A 14420-nucleotide genomic window follows, 5' to 3' on the forward strand; every position below is an offset into this window, starting at 1 on the left:
GGAACTGAAGAGATGAAATACAAATACAAAGTTTAATCCAGTTACCGAAAAGAAAATGAATAACTAGGCTTTTTATTATGATGACTTTTGTTGCCTTAAAAGGAAAGATATCATTTAGCTGCTACATTTTTGCTTTCTAAAGTTTTTAAACCAGATTACATCTCAGATATTAATAACCTGTTTTTATCTGATTTCAAAATAAAAAAGCGTTGATTTTGCTTATCACAAGGTAAATGCAGATAAAAATTTCCATTCGGCCCATTTTTTCATCCACCCTAAAAGATTCTAAAATCTCCCATTATACCTCCCAATTGTTTCCTAAAGGAATCTTGTATTTTCGTCTCCACTAAATTCCTGGAATCCTGTTCCAAACATTGATCACCTTTTATGTAAAGAACAATGATGGCATCAATCATTATTTATCTTTTGTCAATTTGAATCGATGTCACCTTGTCCAACTTTCTCTTTATTAATAATTCATGGGTTGTGGGAGTCACTGGCAAGGTCAGCATTTATTACCCATCCCCAATTGCTCTTAAGCATGTGGTGGTGAGCCAGCATCTTGAACAGCTGCTGTCTGTGTGCTGAAGGTACTCTTAGGGCAGAATTTTGCCCTTAGCGGGCAGGCTCGGTGGGTTGGGCAGGAGCGGTTGGGAAGCCAACCGCTGCCCATGATTGGCACCGGACTGTGATTGCACGCTGGTGGGCCAATTAAGGGCCACCCAGCGTGAAACACAAGCAGCTGCTTCATAACGCGAGTGAGCGCTTCATAATCTCCCTGAGGCACAGAGCTGCCTCAGGGAGATGAAGCGCTGTTAAAAAAAAAAGAAAGAAAATAAGAATGTAATAAAACATGTCCCCTCATGTGACTTTGTCACATGAGCAGGGACATGTTATTAATTCAATTGTAAAACTTATATTTTATTTTTATTTGCTTTGGGAAATCTCATCCCACCCGTGGATGAGGTTTCCAAAAAAAATACAAAAGCTGTTTGGCCTTTCGCCTGCAAAAAATTTAGGTTAATTGATTATTTAATGGCCTTAACAGGCCTTTTAATTGTCGGTGGGCGCGCTGTCAACTCCAGTGCACGCCCACCGACTGAACTATTGCGCAACTGCGTGTTGACTTTGGAACGGTCGGCTGACGTCAACACGCGTCATTTCACACTTGAGTAGGTCGGGTGTGTGCCCACTCGCTGAGCGAAAATTTCTGCCCTTCGAGTGCTGTTAGGGAGGGTGTTCCAAGATATTGACCCAGCACCACAATGAAGGATGCTGTGTGAACTTACGGGGAACTTGGAGGTAGGGGCGTTCCTATGCACATGCTGCCCTTCGTTTTCTAGGCAGTAGACTTCATGGGTTTGGGAGGTGCTATCGAAGAAATCTTGGTCTTGTAGAGGTTGCACACTGCAGTCTTGTTGTGCCAATGGTGGAGTAAGTGAACGTTGAAGATGGTGGATGGAATGCCAGTCAAGCAGGCTGCTTTGTCCTGCATGGTGTTGAGCTTCCTGAGTGTTGTTGGAGCTGCACTCATCCGAGGCATGTACTTCATGACACTTCTTTTTTTCTGCCTTGTAGATGGTGGAAAGACTTTGGAGCATCAGGAGATGAGTTACTTGTCACAGATAATCCAGCCATGACCTGCTCTGGTTGCCACTGTATTTATGTGGTTGGTCCAGTTAAATTTCTGGTCAATGATTATTCTCCAGGATGTTGATGATGGAGGATTTAGTGAGTGTAATACTGTTGAAATGAATGGGAGATGGTTACATTCTCTCTTATTTGAGATGGTTATTGTCTGGCACTTGTGTGGTGCAAATATTACAGGCCACTTATTAGCCCAAGCCTGAATGTTGTCCAGGTCGTGCTGTATGTGGGCAGACACTACCTTATTATCTGAGGAGTTGCAATTTGATCTCAATAATAATTAGCGAGCATCCCCAACTCTGACCTTATGATAGATTGAAGATAGTTGATAAAGCAACTGAAGATGGTTGGGCATAGGATACTACCCTGAGGAATCCCTGCAGTAATATCCTGGGGCTGAGGCAATTGGCCTTCAATGACAACCAACTATTGCTGAAAAAAGAGACCTGCTGCCTAAGTTTTAAGTTTTGCACTCATCAGGACAGATTGAAAGATTAATAACAGTAAAGGGAACAACAATTTATATTGCATAAGAAGAGAGTGCTAATTGGTTGGCAAGTGGTCCCTGATTGGTAGAGGCATTGCCATGGAGAATGCAGCAGGGAACAGTTAACTGCCAAGTTTTTGTTTGAATTCAAACCAAGCAGGTTGACTCTGATTGGTCAAGGCATTGCCATGGGGAATGAACCAAGGAATGGCTGCCCCCAAGCTTTTGTTTAGTTGAAAAAGGTGCAATGTGTGGACATGCTCCTTCTGTCTGCAAAGGACAGGGCCCTGTATGTGAACATATGTGGCTTCTAACATGCAGAAGTGAGCCACACTGCGAGCCTGACTAAAAATCTTAAATTGGTTTTCAGTATAATTCTTAGCACAATTAGGACTGTTAAGCAAGTGTTGTCCAATTGCAAAATCATATTTAACGTTGGACACTATGTTTTGAGTTTTGCAAGCACAGGCTGATTGGGTACGGTTAGTATGCTGCCTGTTGTGAATGACGAAGGTACGTGTTGTTTGATACAATCCGCCAGTCTTTGGGGTGTACTGGCATCATACCGGTGCTGAAATTCATGTATCACATTACTCATTTGTGTAATAGGCAGAATTCTTTTTGGCTTGACGGCAGCAGCCTGTTATTAGAGAATACCACTTATGCTGCCACTGCATAGTAATAGCATGAAATGGCTAGCTTCACCTGTTGCTCAAATTTTTGAGACACCTTACTCTGCCAGACTTGGTTTATTTTCACATGCAACACAAATGTCTGGTGGTATTGCGAGACCTCAAGGCCAATCCTGACATACGTATCTGTAAACCCGACAATGGGGCTGGAATGATTATCCTCAACAAGTGTGATTGCATCAACAAATGCATGCCATCCTTAATGACATGTCTAAATTTGTACCTATTGGACCTGCTGCTAAGCATGACTGGGCAGCCCTGCTCGAAAGCAAGTTACAAAAATGCTTGTTGGACTTGCGTAAGAGTAACGAGCTGCCAGGTGGTATCTATGATAGGATTTGTCCTCATGGCTCACTGCATCTGTGTATGTATTAACTGCCCACAGCACAAAAGTGATGTCCCTTTATGCCCTAATTATTTTTGACTGGTCCTGCACAATATGAATTGGGAGAGTTGCTCCCACCAGTTCTGAGCAAGTTTTGGAGTCCTTCAGGAGTCCTTCACCTTTGCAAAGGTGATACAGGACTTGCATATTGATAGTAATGCTGTGTCCAAGTGCTCGTTCGACATTGCCTGCCTATTCACCAATGTACTGCTCAAGGAAACCATAGACATTTGCACCATGTCACTGTATCATGGCAATCTGATGCACTGCCATTACCTGAATCTGTATATATTGAACTTATGAACTCAGCAACTCATGCAGTTATGTTCAGTTTTAATGACACCATGTATGCTCAAATAGATGGTGTTGCCATGTGGTCCCCTCTAGGCGCAGCTCTTGTAAACATCTATGTTGGTTTCTACAAGAAACGCATCTTTGATGAAATGACACTTAACCTCCTACCCCTTGCATTGTTCCAATACTTGGATGATACATTTGCTACATTTGAATCTGCAGCTGCATGTAAAAACTTCCTTACACACCTTAATGGGCCTTTGAAATTGAGCACTCAGATGAGTTCCCCTTCCTTGATATGCTAGTTGAGAAATCTGCCAATGGGTTCTCGACTAATGACTACCACCCAATATATGCTGATCAATATACGAGTTGGGATTCCTACAGTTCCACGCGCTATAAGATTGGCTTTATCAGCAATCTGGTAAATAGGGCCTGAGTCATTTGCTCACCATATAAGCTTCATGATGAAATAGGAAGCATCAAAGCCATCCTGCGAGATAATGGCTACTCAGGTCAGATCATTGCTTATAGTATATCGCGCAAACTCATGAATGGGCCAAAGGGCACCACTTTCGGTCCTGAAAAGTGCCCAGTCTACCTCAGATTACCCTGGCAGCATAAGATATCTCTAAAATTTGAGCAATAGGTAAAGCTAGCTACTTCACACTGCTACTATGTGGTAGCAACATAAGTGGTGTTTGCCACTGACAGGATGCTGCCATCAAGCCAAAAAGACGTTCTGCCTATCATGCAAATGAATAATATGGTATATGAATTACAGTGCCGATGTGATGCCAGGTATGTAGGCCATATGTCCCAACAATTGGTGGATCATATCAAGCAGCACCTTGCAAAACTCAAAACATAGGCTGGAATCTTCTAGACCACCCCCCCACCACCCCCACCACCCCCCCCAACCACCCCCACCTTGGCGGATCCCCCCATTTAAACTTCCATTCACTTCAGCAGGACTGGAAAATCCCACCAGCAGCAGGGGCCGGAAAATCTCATCCATAGTGTCCAATATTAGATGTGATTCTACAATTAGGCAACGCTTGCTAAACAGTCCTGACTGGGCTAAGAATTACACTGAAAACCAATTTAAGATGATCAGTCAGACTCACAGTGTGGCTCACTTACACATGCTAGTAGCCACATATGTTCACACACAGGGCCCTGTCCTTTTCAGACAGAACGGGCATTTCCACGCATTGTACTTCTTCAACTAAACAAAAGCTTGGGGGACAGCCATTCCTTGGTTCATTCCCTATGGCAAAGCCTTGACCAATCAGAGTCAACCTGCCTAGTTTGAATTTGAACAAAAGTTTTGCAGTTAACTGTTCCCTGCTGCACTCTTCATGGCAATACCTCTACCAATCAGGTTCCACTTGCCAACCAACTAGCACTCTCTTCTCATTCAGGATAAATTGTTGCTTCCTTTACTGTTGGTAATCTTGTGATCTGTCCTAATGAGTGCAAGATGAAAAGCTTTGACAGCATGTCTCTTTTTCAGCAATATTCAAGTTTTGTACTACCAAACAACTATTTGAACACAACCATCTTCCTTTGTCATAGATATGACTGCAGCCAATAAAGGGTTTTCCACTGATTCACTTTGATTTTAATGTTGCTAAGATAATATACTAACACACTTGGTCAAACACTGCCTTGAAGTCAAGGGTAATCACCCTCACCTCACTTCTTGAATTCAGGTCCTTTTTCCATGTTTGGAACAAGGCTGTATTGTGGTCTGGAAATGAATAGTCCTGCCAGAACCCAAACTGAACATCAGTGAGCAAGTTATTGCTGAGTAACCAATGTTTGATAGCACCGATGATAACACCTTCAATCACTTTGCTGATGATTGAGAGTAGAATGATGGGACAATAATTAGCTGGGTTGGATTTGTCCTGCATATTGTGGACAGAATATACCTGGGCAATTTTCCACTTTGATGGGTAGTTACCAGTGTTGTAGCTGGTCTGGAACAGGTTGGCTAGCGTTATGGCTAGTTCTGGAGCTTAAGTATTCAGCACTACTGGATTATTATCAGGGCCCATAGCTGCCTCCAGCGCATTGAGCCATTTCTTGATAGCACATGGAGTGAATTGAATTGGTTGAAGAATGGCTTCTCTGATGATGAATCATCCACTCAGCACTTCTGGCTGAAGATGGTTGCAGATGTCTCAGGCTTGTCCTTTGCACTGATGTGCTGGGGTCTACCATCGTTGCGAATGCGAATGTCCATAGATCTTCCTCTTTCCATTAGATGGTTATTTGCCCACCAACATTCATGACTGGATTTGGCAGAACTTCAGGACTTTGATCTGATTATAGGCTGTGGTGTCATGTAGCTCTGTCTATAGTATGCTGTGACCACTCTTTAGCATGCATGTAATCCTGTGTTGTAGCTTCTACATTCTTTATTGAATGAAGGCTAGTGCCATGACTTGATGATAATAGTGGAGTGAGAATATTCTGGGCCATGAGGTTACAGATTGTAATTGAATACAATTCTGCTGCTGCTAATGGCCCACAGCACCTCATGGACGCCCAGTTTTGAGCTGCTAGATCTGTTCTGAATCTATCCCATTTAGCAAAGTGGTAGTGCCACACAACAAGGCGGAGGATGTCCTCAGTGTGAAGACAGGACTTCATTACCACAAAGATTGTGCAGTGGTCACTACTGCCAATACTATTATGGGCAAATGCATCTGTGACAAGTGAATTGGTGAGGCTGAGGTCAAATAGGTTTTTCCCTCTTGTTGATTCTCTCACCACCAGGCCAAATCTGGCAGTTATGTCCATCAAGACTTGGACAACTCAGTCAGCTGTGGTGGCACTGAGCCAATCTTGGTGGTGTACATTGAAGTCCCTGAAAACATTCCACATCTTTGCTACACTCAGTGCTTCTTCCAAATAGTGATCAACATGAAGTAGTACCAATTGATCAGCTGAGAGTGTTATAGATGGTAATTAGCAGGGTATTTTCTTGGCCATGCTTGACTCGATATCATGAGACTTCATGGGATCTAGGTTCAAAGGTTGAGGACTCCCATGTCACTCCGCCCCGACTGTATGCCACTTTGCTGCACCTTTGGAAGTTTTGTCCTGTTGATGGGACAGGGCTTATCAGGGATGGTAATGGAAAAGTCTGGGGCATTGGCTCTAGGGTATGATTCGTTGAATATGACTATGCCAGATCATTGCATGGCTGGTCTATGGAACAGCTCTCCCAATTTCAGCACAAGTATCCAGGTTTTAGTGAGGAGGACTTTACAGGGTTGACTGGGTAAGGTATGCCTTTTGTCGTGTTCAATCCGATGTCGGTCCAATTTTATTCTTATAGTTTCTCTAAGTGATGTGTCACAGCCAAATGGCTTGCTAGGCCATTTCAGAGGGCAGTTAAGAATCAATCAAATTGCTTTGGGTTTGGAGACACTGGTAGGCCAGATTGGGTACAGGCAGAAAGTTTCCTTCTCTAAAGGACATGAGTAAACCAAATGGGTTTTTATCACAATCCAGTAGTTTCATGGTCACCATTACTGAGACTAGCTTTTTATTTCAGATTTATTTAATGAACTGAATTAAAATTTCTCAGCTTCCATGGTAGGTTTTAGATTCATGTTTCCAGATCATTGGTTCAGATCTCTGGATTACTAGTCCAATAATATAACCACAATGATACCATAGCCACTTAAATTCTCGCCATTTGACTTAAATATTCCGGTTTATCCTTCCCATGTACTTACCTGTCTTATAAATCTCTACAAGATAAGATAATGGGCCTCAATTTGCTGAATACTTGCACCAATGACGTGGCAACCCTTGTATTATGGTGTAAAAATTCTTGGAAATTATGATGAACAATTTATGCCAGTATTCCATAATTTGTTAGGACTTTACTCCACAGAGACCCTTGTTGAAAATGTTAAAAAAAAGAATTATCACAGCTTCTTCCCCTCATCCTTCTACCCTATTAAAATCAGTGGTGAGATTAAGTTTTCTGAATTACTAATTCCACTGTGATTGCAAAAGGCAATTAGATCATCGCAGAACAGTACTGAAGGGCTCAGAATCAGTATTTAGTGCTCAACAGGTTGTCTGAGAGTAACATTTTTTACTGGTCTGCGAATTTCATTGAAACTCTGGTCCTCAATTAAATAATAAAATAAAGTTTTGACGCTCTGAGTTTCTCCCGACTGATATTGTTTATATATAACATTTATTGAACTTGTGGGCATGGATAGCATAGACCACCCATTGTTAATCAAATATTGCAAGAGATTGAATGCAGTTCAAGAGACAACACTATGCAAGTCCCTTCTTAATGGTATATTATATATATATATATATTTCAGTGCAAACTGATCAATCATATTAAACCCAACCTGTTTATTCTGTCCATGCTGTGACCCATTTACACATTATCAAACTAGGGCCATTTCCCCTAAATGTGTCCATTAATAACCTGTTGTTCCATTCTGTGTTAGGCCCCATGTCCTTGGATGTGTTTGTGAGATAGGCTGCACTGTCCCTGATCCCTCACTATACATGCTATATCATATTCTTATTATTTTCCTGCTAATTCACGACTAGAGGATCAGGGAGTACAATAGTTCACTGCTAATATCACCATTGCAGCATACTCTGGGATACTCTCTTTCTTTTCCAGACTGACAACCTTATGGTCCTCCTATCTTTCATCATAACTGAGATCTTCAGCCCTAGGGATCAACTTTATGGCTCTTTTTCTGTACACCTCCAGTGCTTAAATGTCTCCCTTCCGTCTTAGTGACCAGAACTAATATGGTGAGACCTGAGCACTATATAGGCTAGCCACAATTTCCTTTGACTGGGAGACTACTTTTTTTAGTTATGTGGTTCACACTCATCAGTATAGAGAGGCCGCATGGAACAGATTTGGTAACAAAGAAATCGGATTATGTTACAGAAACATTGCCAATGCCATATAAATCGGATATTACAAATATTAGAGAGAGGGAGTTGTCATTCTATGAGCCAAGTTACATTGAAGCTTATGTCACAACCTAGTCTTCATACATACATTCATATATTTACAGTAGTGAATTAGATACCTTGCCTTATCAACATACTTAATAGTGACTTAAAACCACTGTATTGTTTGTTCTAAAGCTGCTGTATCCTTGTCTTTAAACTGCTGATATCTAGGAGTTTTAAGGTAAGAAGAGATGTTTTAGGAACTCACTAATAAGGAGGAATTACATTAATACAAACCAAGTGATCACTCAAAGAAAAGCTGCTGTTTAATGCTGCAATTATTTTTCAGGGATGTTGAAACAATACAGGGAATGCCATTCAGTTCTACAGAAGAGGCTAAACCAGAGATAACAGCCACCAAGGAGCCTGTGCCTGCAACATGTGAAGGGCTGAAAGAGCCCTATAAAAAGAACAAAGCACAGCAAAAGCCCAAAGACGATACAAGAGCTACTGTATTGCAGAAAACAGCAAAGGAAAAGGAATCCAACACAGCATTAGATGAAAGAGCCAGCAAATTATCCAAACCATCTGTCATGCACGAAAAAACTTTAGAAAACATCAAAACCCAAACAGGCCAGAAAAGTGAGAAAAATGCTCAGAGCTGTCAAAATAAAGTAGAAAACAAGTGTAAATCAGACATAGGCAGTGAATCAAAGGATTCAAAAGAACCTCAGAAAGCAAGCAAAGAACCTGAGAAAATCACAGAAGTGAGTGATTTGGCAAAGAGGGAAACAGATTCTACAGAAATCACAAACAAGGCACAAGAAAACAAGGAACCTGCTGAGAAGTTAGAGGATCACAACATCATTGTTGGTGAGTTGATATTTCATAATTCCTTCATTATATCCAACATCAAAGATTTCACTTTTAACCACATTTGTAAAACTGTATTGTGATGTCAATTATAAAGTTTTGATTTTCTTTTTCAGATGATAGTCCATCACTTCCAGCCCCCTTCAGTCATCGCATAGTAACCACGAAGCAAATTCTTGTAACGTCCTCATACACAGTTCATTACACTGAAGTGCTGGGAGGGTAGGTTATCCTTCAGATCTTTCAGTCATTTTGGTCAACTACTGACATATAAAAGCTTGAGGAAAGGAGATAACTATGAAGGTGAGCAAGTCTGGCAGCATCGGCGGAGAAGAAATCAGTCAACGTTTCGAGCCCTCATGGCTCTTCGGCAGAACTGAAGCATAGTTTCAACAAGGGAGAAATATAAATTGGTTTAAAGTGGGTGGGGGGGAAGAGACACATTGAGGGTGTGGTGTGAGCAGATAATCAAAAGATGTCAGAGACAAAAGGGTCAAAGAGGTGTTGAAGGTGGTGGTCTTTGTCTGAGAAAAGTGCTAATTAAGAATGGAAAACAGGATATTCAAAGTACAGCTCTAGTGGGGGTGGGGTGGAAAGACTAAAGGTTTTAGTTTTAGATTTAAAAATAATGGAAATAGGTGGGGAAAGAAGAATCTATATAAATTATTAAAAAAAAAGGGCGGGTGGGGGGGGAAAAGAAACAGGGTGGGGATGGGGGGAGGGGGAGTTTAAGATCTAAAGTTGTTGAATTCAATATTCAGCCCAGAAGGCTGTAAAGTGCCTAGTCGGAAGATGAGGTGCTGTTCCTCCAGTTTGCATTGGGCTTCACTGGAACAATGCAGCAAGCCAAGGACAGACATGTGGGCAAGAGAACAGGGTGGAGTGTTAAAATGGCAAGCGACAGGGAGGTTTGGGTCTTTCTTGCGGACAGACCGCAGGTGTTCCGCAAAACGGTCGCCCAGTTTGCGTTTGGTCTCTCCAATGTAGAGGAGACCAGTGAAGCCCAACGCAAACTGGAGGAACAGCACCTCATCTTCCGACTAGGCACTTTACAGCCTTCTGGGCTGAATATTGAATTCAACAACTTTAGATCTTAAACTCCCCCTCCCCCCATCCCCACCCCGTTTCTTTTCCCCCCCCACCCGCCCTTTTTTTTTTTAATAATTTATATAGATTCTTCTTTCCCCACCTATTTCCATTATTTTTAAATCTAAAACTAAAACCTTTAGTCTTTCCACCCCACCCCCACTAGAGCTGTACTTTGAATATCCTGTTTTCCATTCTTAATTAGCACTTTTCTCAGACAAAGACCACCACCTTCAACACCTCTTTGACCCTTTTGTCTCTGACATCTTTTGATTATCTGCTCACACCACACCCTCAATGTGTCTCTTCCCCCCCACCCACCTTAAACCAATTTATATTTCTCCCTTGTTGAAACTATGCTTCAGTTCTGCCGAAGAGCCATGAGGGCTCGTCACGTTGACTGATTTCTTCTCTGCCGATGCTGCCAGACTTGCTGAGTTTTTCCAGGTAATTCTGTTTTTATTTTGTTTTGGATTTCCAGCATCCGCAGTAGCTTTTAGCTTTTTGTTTTTAACTATGAAGGTGTTTGATTATTGTGCAAAAATTCATTGCGCAGCATTAAGGAGTACAATCTCAGAACTTTCAGTTTAAGAACATAAATTAAAATGATAGCAATAGTTATGTAAAGAAGCACCATGTAGTTCAAACCCATAATGCTAAGTATAGGGCTTTTAAATCATTTTGCTAGAGCTAGAAAGCAATGGTCTAGAACAGCCTCCAGTCAATCTTGTTCGGGTAATGACCTCATTATACATCCATTCTCTTCTCAGGAGCTCACAGTGAAAGATTAATAATAATTTTCTATTGTACAGTTACAACTTGATTGTTTCAGATTATTGGTACCTTAAAATTGTTTTAATTTTATAATCTTTATTAATTATATGAAGATAAATTTACTGAGGTGCACAGAGTTTACACACAATTGCTTCTCTAGTATCTTAGTGGGTAAATTGGCTGTGTTGTCACATTGAAGAATGCAGACCAGGCTCACTCTCTGGCCTGTGCTGACTGAGCTGATGTCAGCATAGAGGCTTGGGGATGATGGATTACTATAATTGACTTCATCATCCATGAGCTAGGAAGGAGACAAAATGATTGGAGTTCTATCTGGTAACCTCTGAAGGTAGTGCATAAATGTAGGTGTCAAGTGAAGACAAAATCAAAATATGCATCGACCCCCACCTGCACTCCAATTTTAAAATAGCTTGCTGCTGTCACCAGCTTCTACAATGGCCACTTGGATAAGGCATCGGAGCACTCATGAAACTTTACTCTATTAAGAACCAGTGCCTCTAGATGAGAAAGATAGAAAAGTGGAGAAACCTGGAAAAATTGTTATTGGACACATTTTGCTAGTTTTTAAAAAATGTTGTTAACACTGTACAGTATGTAATACTGATTGAAACAGTTGGCCTTTTCTGAAACTTGCTTAGCACAGAAAAGCAGCTGATTGTGTTCTACTGCTTGCACTGTGACTGGTTTCCACGAACAATTTTTTTAAAGTAATCATTTCATACCATACTCGTAATAAATATAACACCATATAGAGACTACAATTTCTTTAGTTAACTTAGTAAATTAGAAACATGTAGCAATGAGGTGGATAATAATTATGCAGTAATCTGGTACTATGATTTCCTGTGGTATGCAAATTAATTTTTTATTCTTGTATTTTTTAAATGGCAGGGGTCGGTTTGGCCAAGTCCTTAAATGTGCAGAGAAATCAACGGGCCTCGAACTTGCTGCCAAAATAATTAAAGTAAAAGGACCAAAGGACAGGGTAAATTCCTTGCTTAAAATAACATTGTCAATATGGCTCGTCACTTGCCTCATTTTGATTAACAGTAGTCACCTGGGGAGCGTTACACGTTGAAAGCTTGGTGAATGACGTAGATTCTGCAATGATTTACAGCTTTGTTTTTTTTTTAAAAGATTGCTTGCTTGGCCTTCCTTAATTGAGCCTAGCCAGCACAATTGCCTACTGGGATCATAAACTGTAACAGTTAATATTTGAGTATATATCCAGGCAGTTCTGTATGCGCCTCAATGTCATTAAAACACAAAGTGAATGTTAGCGGGCCTTTTGGAAAATTTTGTGCTCTATACATGCCAATGCTAGAAATGTTCACATTTACAATATCTGTAAGTCTTGCAGAGTGGCCGCATACAATATTAGCTTCCATACCTTGATCAATGTCATTTCATACTTGGTTACAAGTAAGTGCATGAAAGTAACATGGATGGACTCTTATGATCATTGTCTGTTCCTTTGGGGAACTGCTTAACTTCCAGTTGATGACATGGCTGAGATAAACAAATTGGCATCTGAAGGGCAAATCCATCCTACCTGTTAATTATGTGGGTGCGATGCCATCAATGCCACTGTACAGTCATGTCCATCATAATCTGTTTTTTGGAACCCTGAGTGAAAACTACTGATGCATTTGTGGTTGCAGAATGACAGTAGTACACGACTGCACCAGTCTGTATAGATTCTGTGAAAGATGAACGGAGGAGGTGAAAGGACTTCAAATGATTTTCTTCTTAAGTACATTTCCTTCTTCCTTTTTCACTTCTTTCTTGGAGGTGGTGTACACTTTCACAGATTCTGCCAGCCCTTTACTATCTTACACAACCAGGTAGATACTGAGGCTGGAATTTTCCAGCTCCCCCGAGGCGGGTTTCACCGCAGCGGGGCTGGCAAGCCATTGAAATCTCCATTCACTTCGGCCGGAGTGGAAGATCCCGTCGGCGTGAGGGGCTGGAAAATTCCGGCCTGAGTGTCAGGAGGCTGTTTGACTGTGAGACATGTGGACAGCTGAAGTCAATCTCTATCTCACCATTAGTCCCTGCACACGCATTTTCCACATCCTCCTGGACTAGGGATTAATACTATTGATCTCACTGTTGCCAGGCTGAGATCAGGTAGTTCAACACAGATGAAGAATTAAATCTGGGAAGTTGTTCATCTGCATAAGTCTCCATGTCACACTACTCAGTGTATTGGGGTAATTTAATTTGAGTGTTGACAAAGCTAATATATTATCAAATCCTGCAAATAAAGATGCTCTTCTAATGGCTCAGTTGATTAGTGCTGTACCCAGCATGGAATTAAATAATACAAAGGTGCCAGGTATAGATTTTGGTTTAAGCTGAGTCAGCTGATTCAGTGGAGGCAGCAATAGGGGTACTGTCATTGTTTTGGTACCTAGGCCCTAGAAGGGAAAATCAGTTAGGTTTGCACTCCTGATCATTACCCAGTTTCTCCTCTTACACATTGGCACACACTGTAAAGTATTGGAAATTGGGTGATATCCATGGAACTGAGCCCCAATGTTAATCAGTGCCTTCAGGAAAGAAGGGAGGGTAGTGAGGAAAGTTAACTTCAAGTATATATTTCTGCTCTCTAAATAGAACATCCTAACTTATTTCATGAGTAAGAGTTCATCAGTCACTAAGTAGCTTGTTCTTACTTTGAATTCTCTTCTGATTTAGGAGGAAGTAAAAAATGAAATAACTGTCATGAATCAGTTAAGTCATGCCAACCTGATCCAGCTTTATGATGCTTTTGAAGCCAAGAACAATGTCACCTTGATTATGGAATAGTAAGTGGTTTTGACTTCACACAAAAGTAGATGGAAATGTCCTTTAAAATTCTGAGACTCTGCACCACACTTTGAAGACATTTGAACCTTAGATTAAAGAACTCATTGCTCCCTATAATTATTTACAACACTTATACATCACCTATGGCATCATGAATACACAAACAAAAACATTGAATCAAGTACAGCTGAACAGCTGTCACAGCCATGTTAATAGGGCTTTTTATGAATGCAGGCCTTAGATTCGGGGTGGGACACGGGACGGAGTGTAGAACTCTCAGAATGTTCCAGAAAATCTTAAAGATTATCTCTGGTTTCAATAACAAGAATTTGAGTCTGTAACTTCTTCAAAACTAGTATCTTGCTGCCTAAAATCTGATAGCTGC

General features: G+C 41.1%; 1 protein-coding gene across 3 annotated transcripts in view; it reads left to right on the forward strand.

Moving 5' to 3' along the window:
- mylk3 (myosin light chain kinase 3) overlaps positions 1–14420 on the forward strand; it is an 80263-nt gene that overhangs the window by 47532 nt on the left and 18311 nt on the right. For all 3 annotated transcript variants that reach the window (XM_078544353.1, XM_078544351.1, XM_078544352.1), the window contains exons 4-7: positions 8820–9343; positions 9460–9565; positions 12116–12209; positions 13925–14034. In XM_078544353.1, coding sequence (XP_078400479.1) covers positions 8820–9343; positions 9460–9565; positions 12116–12209; positions 13925–14034 — 834 coding nt within the window. The remainder of the gene's footprint in view (positions 1–8819; positions 9344–9459; positions 9566–12115; positions 12210–13924; positions 14035–14420) is intronic.

The sequence above is a fragment of the Cetorhinus maximus genome, chromosome 6 (assembly GCF_964194155.1).
Source record: "Cetorhinus maximus chromosome 6, sCetMax3.hap1.1, whole genome shotgun sequence".
NCBI lineage: Eukaryota > Metazoa > Chordata > Chondrichthyes > Lamniformes > Cetorhinidae > Cetorhinus > Cetorhinus maximus.